Raw genomic sequence first — 13,442 nt, forward strand, 5'->3', positions numbered from 1 at the left:
CGAGTCACCCGCCAAGCTTAAAAAGTTGCTGCCATGCTTAAAAGTTGCCCGCCATGCTTTAAAAAAAAAAGGAAAAAATAATAACAAAAGGCAAACAAGTGGGACTACCCTTACCCTCCAGGGTATATTTTGGCCAGAAACTCTGCCAAAGGCAATAACATGCAACACTTGTCAAACTGACAAGCCTGCCCATTGTAGCAATCCATCAGATCAAAAGTCTCAAGGCCAAAGTACCTCAGAGTCCCTGGTCACTGATGTATTAAAAAAAGATGATGCTGAGCCAGTATTGTACTTAACTGTTAGTGTTACTGTGTTAGAAATGGCCTAAAAGCTGTTATCCAAACATAAACTACATGTTCATCTGCAAATAGCGCCCCCTAACATAAAGAAATGTTTGACTTTGAATAGCGCCCCTAACATATAGCCCCTCCCCCCCCCTCCGCTTTTTGACGGCGCACCGACCTTTAATTTTCAGAACACTGTATTACAGAAAACCAAAAATAATGTATGACGGTATAACGTGGACTCCCAAAATCCAATAGTGCACAAGCCTAGTATGAGATACCTATCAAGGATCAGTTATGAGTAGATGAGTCTTTATAATGCTCACAATGAACGAAAATTTTTGTTTTAATCACAGCCAAACGCTTCAGCTTTGTCGATCCGAGGGAGGTGAGTGTGGCCGGTACACCAATGAAGAACCTCGTATTCTACTCTCCCCTGAAGACAAAGAAGCTCTCCTGATATCCTATAACAATGAACCCTACCCATCACAGAGTGCCATTGAACTCATTGCCTCTGATCTGCGACTACCTGTCTCAACAGTCATCAATGGTTTCATAACCATCGGTCACGACTCAAACGAGGTCACACACTGGTAGAGGATGCTGCTAACTTCATGATTCAGACAGCAGATGGGAATATCATTGCCTGATGGTCTGACAGCTACACATGCCATGATGTATGGCGCAGAAAACGACTACACAGATGGAATCCTCATCTTCACCTGTTCACCCTCATGATGAGGGTAATCCATCGCCTTCAACCTCACCGAAAGTTGTCAACGGTGATGCAGTGGTTTTAGAAACCACTGATGGACAGTTAATAGAGACAAGTAGCTTGAAGGCACACCTGATCTAACTAGTAGTCATAGTAAAGTAGATTCACCATCACATCAGGATGCCTGCGCTAAAACAATGCAGATCCAAAGAGGGATGGCCACCAGGCTAGCTCCGAATCCTCTGATCATGAGGCAGTGAGGAATGGCAAGACTTCACCTGGCCAACACAGAGAGCCAGAGCTGGTCGACAGGGAAAAAAGCAAGTAGACGAGAACGTGAACCGACGGGGGATACTAGAGGAATGAGTGTGGCTGAGAACAAGATGAGTGAGAAGGATGCTTATAGTATCCTACAGAAGTTAGAGAGTGGGGTGCGGGATGGGTCTGGAGATGAGTGGGAATTCTAATCTTCCTACGTCTATGTACACCACGTAGGAACTAAGCACCGTCGATATTAGAATTTTCAATAATCGATATATCAAAAATCCATATCGGGAATATCTGATATATCGATTATCCTGTGAAAAAGTTGAAGACCATAAAGATGACACTCTGATTAAAAAAAAAAAAAACAGTGTTAAGTCCCCAATTTTCCACGGCTTTCTCTGGAGCATATTGCTCAAACTTTTTAAAACAAATCTCAGCACTGACAGTTTATCCAGAACGAGCGGTTTCTTTTGCGGTTTTACGTTGGGGGAGACCGCAAATTCCAGCGAATGCAGAGCACAAAGCGACGCCGCTTGGCATTTCAAGATGTTTTTATTTTGATTCACAAGCACAAGTTGCCGCCGAGTTTTGTTTCATTATGTACGGCAAATGTTAAACACAAAGTAAAAGCACAAACGGAGATTTATTTGACGATAATCTGACGCACTTTTGATATTTTCGATATCATTCCTCACAAAATCAAAATTTCGATATTTCGATATGATTAAAAAAATCGGCAATATTGATATCAAAATAAATATAGTATAATCGAGTAATATCGATATATCGACGGTGCTTAGTAGGAACTGTAAATGGGTATTGGGTGGCCTAGTCACCTGAGCCAAGGATGGGCACGTCATGTACGCTTACTTGTCTGTACGTGTGAGTGATGTGTTTTAGCATGGAAGGAATGTACCTGAGCATGGGTGGCACTACACATGTGGTGTTTATTTATCTGTCATTAATACTGATGTTTTGCATTGTTACCTCTGAAGTACCAGATGCACATACATTGATGTATGAAGTCCATAGCATGGTTCACTCGGTCATCTTGAGGTCATGATCCAACCATTGACATCTAAAGAGATGTCTTTTTTGTCTCTTTCGTGCTGTGAGTGTGTCTGCTGTTAAACACACAATGTTGCTAATTTAATGACATTACACTTTTAGGTTACAATCAAAAATGCCATTAGAATATGTTGGTTATTACTGGAATCTTAGTGACTCTTAGCAAGTACATTGTATGTTAATCAAGCAATATTATTTATGGTTTGTTGACATGATATGTAGCTGTGTACCGCATAGGCAGTGTTAGTTTTTATGAAATAGTATTCATAAACATGTGCTGCTAATCTTCAATGAAAATGAATAAGTCCCCAAGATGGCTAGGGGAGCTCAAAGACCCTGGGCCCTGTGCCGCACCTTGAAATATGGGGTTTTTTGTAGATTTTTTATGGAATCAGTGAAGGATAGTGGTATTAGGGCTTTATTTGTGTTGGCCAAACTTCGTAGAGGAGTAATCATTACAGATTTGACATGTGAACTGTAAGCAAGCAAATGCATTTAACTGAAATGTTGTGTTTTTCTACTTTCTATAATCTACCTTAAAACACTTGTCATAGTCCCCACACACGCTTTCAGTATTTGGCACTTATTCTCCTAATATTTATTTGAAGAGCAAAACTCAATTTCTTTTGTTACCATTAAAAATAATCTTCTCTGTCCAAGTATTATGTAAACTGTTGTATCTGACTTTGTTTGCTGTTTCGGTTTCCCTTTTAAAATATTGTTTGAGTTTTACATGTACATGTATGTTTCAAAGGCAGGACCAAAGTTTGCTATTTTTATTAAGCCCACCCTATAGTGCAATAATGAGTATGTATTACATACATGTATTTACCAACAAACATTGAAAACTACAGTATTATTTTATTGTTTTTACTTCACAGAAGCGCCCAACTTTTAATTAATGTCTTTCAAAGAGATAGACTTTTAGCTTTATGATACCATTGGAATTAATTGCCAAATTGAAATGGGACTCACTGCAATGTCCTGGCTGTTTTCTCTCAAGAAGAGGTCGGGGATGTGAGGAAGAGACTGGGCACAGACCTGGACAAAATAACTGGCTCTTTCTTTCCTGTTATTGGCAGGAGTTTTGAAGCATTTTTATAATTGTAATTGTATCATATATTACAAGGTAAAAGATTACCTGCATGTATTTGAAGGGAAAAAGTCAATTAGTTTCTAAAAAAAAAAAATGCTTGAAATACATTTACAATGTATGTGGCTTGGAAAAATGAGGTTCATTACTGTAAACTTTTGTTTTGTGGGGGGAGGGGTAATTTGCCGGCAATTTTATGGGCCATATGCATAAGTTATTCAAAAGTATGTTTGGGAAAAGTAACATGAAGAGTAAAATACATTGTATTTTGGATTATTATCAAAGAATATTTTGTCATTGATTTTTTAGTGAGTCATAGATTAAAAAAAAAGATAAATGTATGATGATTATAATAATCATGTTTGCCATCAGATATCGGAAAACAACCATGTTTTTAAACATTTGAAGATGTTCTGTTAATTTAGATAGTGCAAGTTTTTTGCAACATCACTTGTATTTAGAATTATTGTACAAGATCCTTTATTAGGGTCCAGCAGGCTGGACTAACTATGTCAAAGCAGGGAAAATCACTGTTTTTGCATTTTGATTGTATTCCTTTTTCCATATCACCCAGTTAATTTTGACAATCAGTTCAAGAAACAGTAGTTGATCAAGTTGATAACAGTTAGACTTTTATGCATGTATACTCCTATAGCTGAACCAAGTCTGTAGTTTTACGTGTATCTTTTGTTAATTATCTTAATCCTTTAATTGTTGATTGTTGGAACACTTTAAAACTTTGTAAATATGAGGACTATAGCAAACTATATGAAATGCGATCCCTGTAGAAGTGTTAGTCACTATTTATCATGCATGTATTGTACATACAGTTTTGTACTCCTGTGATATCGCAACACAGTTTTTCATTACAAAGAGAATTACAGATGTTTCTATCTTGCCAGAACCAGTCAATCCTACTTATATTATACATGTATCTGTTGCTGCATGGTAAGCATTCAGACTAAAGCATTTTATATTGTCTCATATACTCTTAGTCGACAGCATTTTTAGGACCTATTCTTGATATTGTTGTCTTGGGAAGAACAAGGCGGTTCACTTTTTGTACCCTGTCTTCCCACAATTCACTTGTACATGTTCCCATTCTTCCCCAGTATTTATTAAAAATTGTACAACTACCATTGAATACCTTTCAGTGTAAGTGCATGTGTTTATTTGTGTCATGTCTTAACGGAATATTTGCTTGTTTATAAAAAGAAAACCTTAGCTACAAATGATAATATTGATATCTTTCATTGCTTTGATTTTTTTTTTTGGGGGGGGGGGTGTTTTGCACTGCATTCATGACATACATATGGAAGCGTATATGACAATCCAAGTTACCGTTATCTTTGAATTGTCTTTGCTATGTTATCTTTGAAATCTGCGTTTCCCTAGTAAGTTATCATTGACATGTTATCATTGATTTTTTTTTTTTTTTTCAGAAAATGGTATCAATGAATTCCGTATTTCAGAAATTGTTTGTTTATGTTGAAATGTGCATTACCATGATAACTTGTCAGTTAAATTCCGTAATTTTCACTTTGGCATGCAAAGTACATAAATCAGAGGGAATTCAACTTTTTAAAATAGGAAATGATTCGCTCCTCAAGGACACCTCAATTGTAGAATCATCTACAGTCCAAGGACAAAAATTGCTTTTTATGACAAAGGTAGGTATTAACCCTAAAGGGGCCGGGTTATTTTGACCAACTCTCAGCCGAGATCTTAGGGGGGGGGGGCGGATTCCGCCCCCCCCCCCTAAGATCTCGGCCATCGAGTGACGAAAAATTTTGAAACTCAGCACATGCATAGAGCAACTTTCCTAAACATGCCCAAGAAATTTCATGACTATAGGTCAAAGGGTTTTGGAATTATGGCTAATTAATTATTCATATGTATGAATGGCAATTCTGCTCGGTGTACACGACGTATATGCGAAAATTCATTTTTCATGGCGCGTAGCGCCGGAAAATTTTTCGCTACGTGCCAACCCGTGGTCCGATTTTCATGTTTTTGGTATCAAAAGATGCGCAAAGCTCGAGGCTAAAAAGTCATAACAGCTCGGGTCCTGAGTGAATACATCAAATTAGCATTAACATTCATGCAGTGTCATTCAGATTGGCACAAAATTGTATGATTAGCAGCAATATACATTTATTCAGTAAAACAAACATTCAAAAGCATTAAGGAGCATGTGATCATGCTCATTATGTGTACATAACTCAAAAAATGTCTGCATTCAATTTAAGAAAATTCCGCCTGAGCATTCAATTTGGCTTAGTCTTCAGAGGTAATGGGCAAGCTGCTCGAACACTTCACCAAGGCTTGACCAATCACTTTACACAAAAAAAGTGAATGCTGATTTGATAAATGCTGCTTTAAAACCTGTATAAAGTTTTTGTTTTCTTTTTCGTTTTTAAATAGTCCAGGATTTTGGCTTAACATATAAAGTGTCATTATTTTGAACTTGATATGATGGGTGAAGAATTTGACATCTTTTCCTATGGAAAGTTCTAGAAGTCATATAACGGAGCTATTGCCAGTACATTATGAATTTTAAATCCATCCTCCCTGCCTATTTCAGGTTCAACGTTCCGAACCGACAAAGGTCTGAAGTCCATCAATGACTGTGATTTATTCCGGATGTGTCGTTCATGTTTTCTATCACAGAGCATTACAGTGAGCTGCAAGCCCAACACACTGAAGTGGTCCGAACCTCGGATGAACAAAGACAGTTGATCAGTAAATTGGAGAAGGACCTACTGAGTGTCAACACACTGTCTACTATGTATGTCAGAGGGGAGGGTGAGGTCAGTATGAAGTCTTGCCATTATCTTGTCATACAGGGGCAGATATGGATCCAGAGTCAAAGACACACACACAAATGTCCAGACAAAGAATAATTTGCTTACCCATGTTAAAATCAACATGGGTCACCCTGAGCAGACCTAGGGTTTGCATGTAGGTCAGCCATACTTCAACAATTTTCTACCTGGATTTAAACAGACCTCTTGTCCTGACCAGAGCTGGGGGTTTCATGTACATGTAGACCATACTTGTGCATATGCCGTGTTTGATTCTTGCTTGTGGAAAGTGGTTCTCAAACACACACATTTTCGATAGTGTGGATGAAGGGCCTAAAATTTTACAGAAAAGTGTCTAAACTTTCAGCAGAACTGTTGAATATACCGGTATGCGACATTGGGATTTCTTTCCAGATTGTTATTAATATGATATGTTGTTTTTTGTTAGGGTCAAGCAACCCCGTCAAGCACTGAGGCAGGCTTTGCTGCAGAGGCAGTCAGAGAAACAGTGCCATTAGGTAAGTGTAAGTCGACATTTCTCTTCATCGTTTCAGCCCATCTATGTACATGTATTATATACCATTGTACACGAAAACAGCTCCAGCTAGATTCCACATAATCCACATAGTCCGGGATATCCCAAGTGCAGGATCGCATGACATGCATTGTAGAATGAGGTATTCAAGGTAGAGGATTAAAAGGATTAATCCAACTTGAACTTGGATCAGTAGCAATCACCTCAACAATACCATGAAAGTAAATCCTGTTATATATTTTATGCATAATAATGCATAGTTTAGAGCTGAACAAATTTGTATTATGTCAGATGTCAAAAATAAATTACAATTGTTGACATTCCAAAATGTAATTCATGCAGAGTATGAACTGACACTGATGGCATTCTGTTTATATTATGAATGCTAACTTGGTAACTCTGTGAGCACACCTGTGGGCAACTTAGTGACTGTTGTGATTCTGTATGATAACCATCCACCATGATGCCATGGACAGTTGATCAATGGTTGATCCATCCGTGGTTTGATTTACTCTCTTGTTTCAGGCAAGTCCGTGTCAGACAACAACCAGGGTGCTGCAGAGTCCCTGCTACCTATTGTATCTAGTCAGAGGGAACGATTCCGACTACGCAATCAAGAACTAGAAGCAGTGAGTTATGATTAACCCTCATAAAATGATGCCCTGAATCTCACTTGAGTTTGATTAATGGGTCTAATTATTTGGGCAGACGTTGAAAGAGTGGCCAAAACAAAGTGGCAAACTTTGAGGTTTTTTAAAGTCAAAGAACTCTGTTCATATTGGTTCAAGAAAACTACTTAAAACATCACCACCGGACATATCAACAAGTTAACAGGTATGGATCAAATAAATATTCTGTACATACTAATCTCTTCAGTTTTTGTACATATTTTCCTTTTTTTTGTGGCAAGTAAGTGTTTAATGCATGATTTTAAAATGAAGTTGTTTTTTTTTTTTCCTACAGGAAAATCGACAGCACCAGCAACAGGTGAACATACTGAAAGAGGAAACTGACAAGCTACGTACGGATAACATCAAGCTGTATGAGAAGATTCGATTCTTGCAAAGCTATAAAAAGAGCAAGGTAGTGGCTTTTTCTATGGCACAAACCAAACAATTGGAGGGATTGTTTAACCTGACATTGGGACTTGGGCATGAGTAAAGCCTCATGATGGGGTGTTCTTGTATACAGGATGGATAAAAAAAATGAAACCGACATATTATTGCTAATTGGAACAGAAGTAGGGCACATGTGAATCAAAGGAAGATGTCCTCTATTAGGGTTGAATTTCCTCTTTAAAATGACACCCTGATCATGTCATTACATTCACGGTTGACTGAGCAGTGACCAATTTTGAAAGGGTCTATTTTAGAGACTTGTGCCACTTTTCAATTGTGGGTTTTGTTGTGTCATTTGTGACAGAGTGAAAGGTTATGGTTGCCAATCAAGGCAGGTGGGGAAAAAAAGCGATTTCACCATGAAAAGTGGCGCAAGTCACTAAATAGACCCTTTCATAAAGTTGGTCACTGCTCAGTCAATCGTGAATGTAATGACATGACCGGGGTGTCATTTTAAAGAGGAGATTCAAACCTAACAGAAGATATCTCCCTTTGATTCACATGTGCCATACTTCTGCTCCAATTATCAATAATATTTCGGTTTCTTTTTTTTTATCCACCCTGTATAATAGTCTTGTTGTGGTCATTTTTCCAAAGATACATCAAGTAGGGAGACAAACATGGGTCATCCCTGTATTGCACTGTATGCAAGTACAAAAATGAATGTTATTTGAACGTTGTATGTGCATTGTATATAGGGTTCTACTGGGCCTGATGATACCGAGAGTCGTTACTCAACTCAGTATGAGCAACGCCTCGACCCATTCAACTCATTCAGCAGGAAAGAGAAGCAGCGTAAATATATGAATCTCAGCCCCTTTGACAAGGCGACTCTCAACATGGTATGTACAAACTGTCCAGCACCCTGAAGTGCAACCAAAAATGACTAAATTTGACTTTAAATAGCAGAAAATAAAAATGTTGAAAACATTCCATCTGATTTTCTGCTCCTTGCACAAGGGAAAAATAGAGGTCCACTTTTCGGTTGCAAACAAAGGAGGAAAAAGTAAAACCTGCATTTCAGATAGCAGCAAGCAGAAAAGCAGAAAATCAGAATTTTAAAATATAAATTCTGCTTTTCTGGTAGCAGAAAGGCAAAAAAGCAGAAAAATGGAACCTTTGAAAACGCTCAGTCTGTTTTTCTGCTGTTCTGACAACAGAAAAGCAGATGTCCACTTTTTGTCCTCCAAACTGGTATTGATGCATTTGGATATACAAATATGAAAGCTTTATAAGAATACTAAAATTAACCATAGCATTTAATGTCAATTATAAAATAACATTTCACTTGTGAATAGGAAATGACAAAGGCAGATTTCAAACTTCTCAAATCTGGAACACTGTATCAAAGCAAGAGGTTTATCTTGCCTTGTACGTGCGTTGGTGGTCTACCATACATTTTCATGGATATGAAGGTGTGATGGTTGGTTGTAGAATAATAGAGACGTCGAGTATAAATTTAAACATTGAAAGATAAAAGGGCAGGTTCAGAATTCATCAGATGACAACCTGTGTGAGTATTGTAAGACAAACTAGTTATATCAAGTCTGATTGGAATGCACTCCGACTGATTCTTGCAATGCTGCTGGGCCTTGTCCAATCAGATTACATATATGATAGCATTCTTTCATTTCTGTGACATGCTTGCAGGGCCGACTGGTCTTATCCAATAAGATAGCCCGAATGATAGCCTTCTTCTATGTGATAATCCTACACCTGTTGGTATTCTTGGTGCTGTACAAGATGGCATACACATCGGCCTGTAAGAGAGACTCAGCTGCTGATTGCTACCATCAGTAAGTACACATTGAGCTGATACACATGCAAGGTTTGATAGGATTCTGAAAACTGTAGCCTATTTCAGGCCACTGGCTGGGAAAACTGTAGTCTATTTGAGGTCATTGGCTGAGAAAACTGTAGTCTTATTGAGGCCACTGGCGGGGAAAACTGTAGCCTATTTGAGGTCATTGGCTGGGAAAACTGTAGCCTATTTGAATTTGTCATGACCCATGAGCGCCTTAGAAATTATCTTATTTAGTTCTATCGTCTGTATTTTACACACAAAAAATAACCTCGATTTTCTTCCAAATTCTCAAACGCTATCCTCATACCAGTCAATTCTTTTTCAGCCTTTTTTTGATAGTCAGTAAAAACTTTAACTAGACATTATATTGTGGTACCAACTTTTTTAGTTTTTGTTAATACCCTGACTCGTATAATTTAGAAAAGTACTTCATCAATTGTGACAGTAATGTCATCTCACAGTCCTTATATACGACCCTCCATCCAGTACAAAACCAGTCAGGAGTCGCACGGCTGTCATTCAAGATGCAGCCTATAATACATAGTACAGGCAAACAGTTATCGAAATTCAGATGGTAGAAGCTAGAATAATACATACATTTGCTAACTGAAGTCAAGTTGTAAATTTTCTAATAGTACAGCAGATTGGTGATAAGATTGTTCATATGATGATAAAGGCATGACATTTGGCACACAGTCAGAGTATGTCATGGGAAAGATATTTGGCTATAGGGCCATCGCAGATTTGTCCTTTGTATAAAATATCATAGGATAACAAGAAATTTTCAAGAAATGTTATTCTGTGATATTTTTTCAAAGGACAAATCTGCGATGGCCCTATAGCCAAATATCTTTTCCATGACATACTCTGCCTGTGTGCCAAATTTCATGCTTTTATCATCACATGAACAATTCCATCATATTGTCCACCAATCTGCGTGACAATAAGGAGTTCATTTGGAAAACTGTAATGACCAATTTTCTATTTTCTCTGATTTTGTCCAATTCCCATATTCTATACATCATTGCAAACCTTATTCAATGTCCTTTTCAATGTGGAGCCCAAAATCCCACTTTTCAATAATTGGTCCAAGTAACTGCTTTTGTGCTACATATACACTTAATCCATATATTGCTTTCTTTCATTCATCACAGTTCAATGTTATTGATATTATGTTTTGTCTTGTTTAGGTTTCAAGAACACATGACATGAATCATTTCCATCCTGGAGACAAGGTACCAGCAGACATGTTGGATGGTCTTGGACATGGTTGACTACAACGAAATCACTGACAGCAACATGTAAAGGACATTGTTAGGCTTGGGCAACTGTGCCACAATCAAAAGGAATTGCTTCGAAAAGTCCTATCTGCAATCTTAAATGCTCTGTTATGGAGGAATCGACTCAGTAGTAGCTAGTGTTTAATCAATAAAGCAAAAGAAAATGGTAGGGAACCATACATGTACTGTACTATGAACATTGGGCCTGTGTGTCAGTAGTCCATATTCAATATGGTCCTATATGAGCTTGAATTCCAGTCTAGAATGTAATGAGCACATGCACAATGTACATATGTATGTCAAAGAACAGAAATCGATACATACACGTATACATGTATTGCTAAATCTTCAGTCATTTACTGGCCAACTTTGGGTTTGGAACATACTAAGTTGCACATTCAGACTTGTTAGGCCACAGAGGCCAATTCACCTGCTGAAAACTTTATATTTTTATTTTCATTAAATCGTATTGAGATATGACTATCGGTATCAGTATCAGACCAATACTGCAAACAAATATGGATTATTGGATTGGCAGTCATTTGGCTTTATCGGTTCAACACTGAGTAGAAGCTCATTCTATTTTTCCAAAAGTCGATTACAGCCAGCGCCTGACAGAGTTCAAAGATTGTGCAATTTTCTAGAAAGAGGCAAATGCTGTAGAGCTAAGCTAATTATGTAGAACTAAGACACCTCTCAACAATTTACTACTTTGGTCATTTGTGTATTGTATTTAGGATTCCCTGTTAAGCTGGTGCAATTTGGAGTTCTGAACAGAATGGGATCCCATTCCAACATTGTTGGAGTTGTCCAGGCCTAAACAGTGTGTATAATTGTACATTGTAGTGCACAGAACGTGTTAATGACCATATTAAGTGAGAAATACTGTACTTACACTAGTGGCTGTGGAAACTAAAGGGAATATTATGTTTGTTGGTTTGTTTGTTTGTTGTTTGTTTTGTTGGGTGTTTGTTTGTTTGTTTTTACTCGATCATGGGTTAATTGGCACTGATTTCCTTAAACAGGCTGTGGTTGGAGCATAGTCTGTGGCATAAGTGTGGTACGTGAAATGAATAAAATCAGTTTTTAAACTCAGTTTGAACAATAATCCAAACACTACTTTATTAAAGGCAGGTTTTCTTTAAAGGAAAAAAATGTGAACTGAATTTTATGATGTTATAACTAACTTTCACTTTGATATTCAACGTTACCATGAAAAAAGCAATTATACTTTTGTATTAAGAAAAAGTGTAAAGACTATGAAGTGTTTCAACTGTACAATAAACTTCAAAACATGGAACATTTGAAGAGAACAATGGTTTATTAGCAATACTGGAGTACATAGCTTACAAAACTTTTTTTTCGACAAAATGTTCTACAACCATCCTGTGCAGATTTACATACATGTAGTTTGTAGCCAGTAATTGATACTAATCATGAGGCCTTGTTCAATTTGTCAGCAGATCATTAATATTCAAAATGGATTTTCCGTTATTAAAATAAACCCTGCTCCCTCACATTGAATTCTGAACCTCTATGTGATGTGTAGTATAATGTTCATCTGAGAAAAATATGAAACTCTAGTTATTTCTAAGGAATAGTTCAACTTATTGAGTCTTAAAACACATTTAAAGTATTGTGCCCATCCAACAGAACTGTATTGTAAGAATCTCTGTAAGGATGATCGTACTGTTCTCAAGTAGATTCCAATTGCTGTGGTTTCAACCTTCTTTCATTATAGAACGTAATACAGAGCTGCACTACAGTTAATAAATGAAATCAATAAATGGACACAAAGTGGAGCAACTAAATGTACATACTGCAAACTGATTGTCACAAGAGGTAAAACTGGTTAATAAAGGAATCAATTCAGTTTGTTGTAAATAAATACATTAAAGGTATAGTCCATCATTTGTAATTTGTGCATTTTGTTCATTTGAAGCAACAAACGTGCTCAAAATCTAAAGAAGGGTATTGAACAACTAACCTGATGAAATTTCAGCTCAGCTTCAGCTGTATATTCCGAGAAAAACAGCATTCTAGGATTTGATTTCAAATCAAAAGTTGCTGAATCATGTTTTGAATTGGGCCTAAATTCAGCGTCCGAGACACGTTCTCGCTGAGCCGATCGCAGCTACGCGATGTCGCGCACTGATCTGACGAATTATAGCGACCGCACGCGCCTGTGCTTCACAGGCGCGTGCGGTCGCTATAATTCGTCAGATCAGTGCGTCTTAAGAAGCACCGTTGGAAAGGCCTTCTTTTGTGATTTCTTCAAAATGACATCTTGCCAGAAAGAAAAATTTCACAGGGAGTTTAGTTCCCTTACTATCTTTCAACCAAGTATGCTTTTCAACAAGAATTACGCCAGTTACTTTTTGGATAGCTGCAAATGATGGACTCCAGCTTTAAAGTGGAACATCTTCAAGGTGTACTTGTGTTTGATACAAATAAAAACACATGACAAACTCCTT

At 37.5% G+C, this 13,442-nt stretch overlaps 1 protein-coding gene and 1 long non-coding RNA gene across 2 annotated transcripts; both read left to right on the forward strand.

Annotated features, from left to right (window-relative positions):
- The first annotated feature begins 6,066 nt into the window (after nucleotides 1-6,066).
- LOC119726959 (protein CASP-like) lies at nucleotides 6,067-11,834 on the forward strand. Its single transcript, XM_038198808.1, has 7 exons — nucleotides 6,067-6,237; nucleotides 6,680-6,749; nucleotides 7,292-7,395; nucleotides 7,730-7,849; nucleotides 8,583-8,726; nucleotides 9,535-9,680; nucleotides 10,879-11,834. Exons 1-7 carry the CDS (start codon nucleotides 6,082-6,084, stop codon nucleotides 10,898-10,900), a joined length of 762 nt encoding a protein of 253 aa, XP_038054736.1. The 5' UTR covers nucleotides 6,067-6,081; the 3' UTR covers nucleotides 10,901-11,834.
- A 97-nt stretch (nucleotides 11,835-11,931) lies between these two features.
- LOC119726960 lies at nucleotides 11,932-13,441 on the forward strand. Its single transcript, XR_005270874.1, has 2 exons — nucleotides 11,932-12,866; nucleotides 13,383-13,441. It is a non-coding gene; the product is annotated as an uncharacterized LOC119726960 (long non-coding RNA).
- The last annotated feature ends 1 nt before the right edge of the window (nucleotide 13,442 follows it).

This window comes from Patiria miniata, unplaced genomic scaffold, assembly GCF_015706575.1.
Source record: "Patiria miniata isolate m_02_andy unplaced genomic scaffold, ASM1570657v1 HiC_scaffold_2, whole genome shotgun sequence".
Classification (NCBI taxonomy): domain Eukaryota; kingdom Metazoa; phylum Echinodermata; class Asteroidea; order Valvatida; family Asterinidae; genus Patiria; species Patiria miniata.

What these genes read in the sequence shown, in the direction of transcription:
- LOC119726959 (XM_038198808.1), top strand. Translation starts at nt 6,082, where the DNA reads ATGTTTTCTATCACAGAGCATTACAGTGAGCTGCAAGCCCAACACACT. An exon ending in CAGAGAAACAGTGCCATTAG is followed by an intron (nt 6,750 to 7,291) that starts GTAAGTGTAAGT and finishes CTCTTGTTTCAG; the next exon opens with GCAAGTCCGTGTCAGACAAC. An exon ending in AAAGCTATAAAAAGAGCAAG is followed by an intron (nt 7,850 to 8,582) that starts GTAGTGGCTTTT and finishes CATTGTATATAG; the next exon opens with GGTTCTACTGGGCCTGATGA.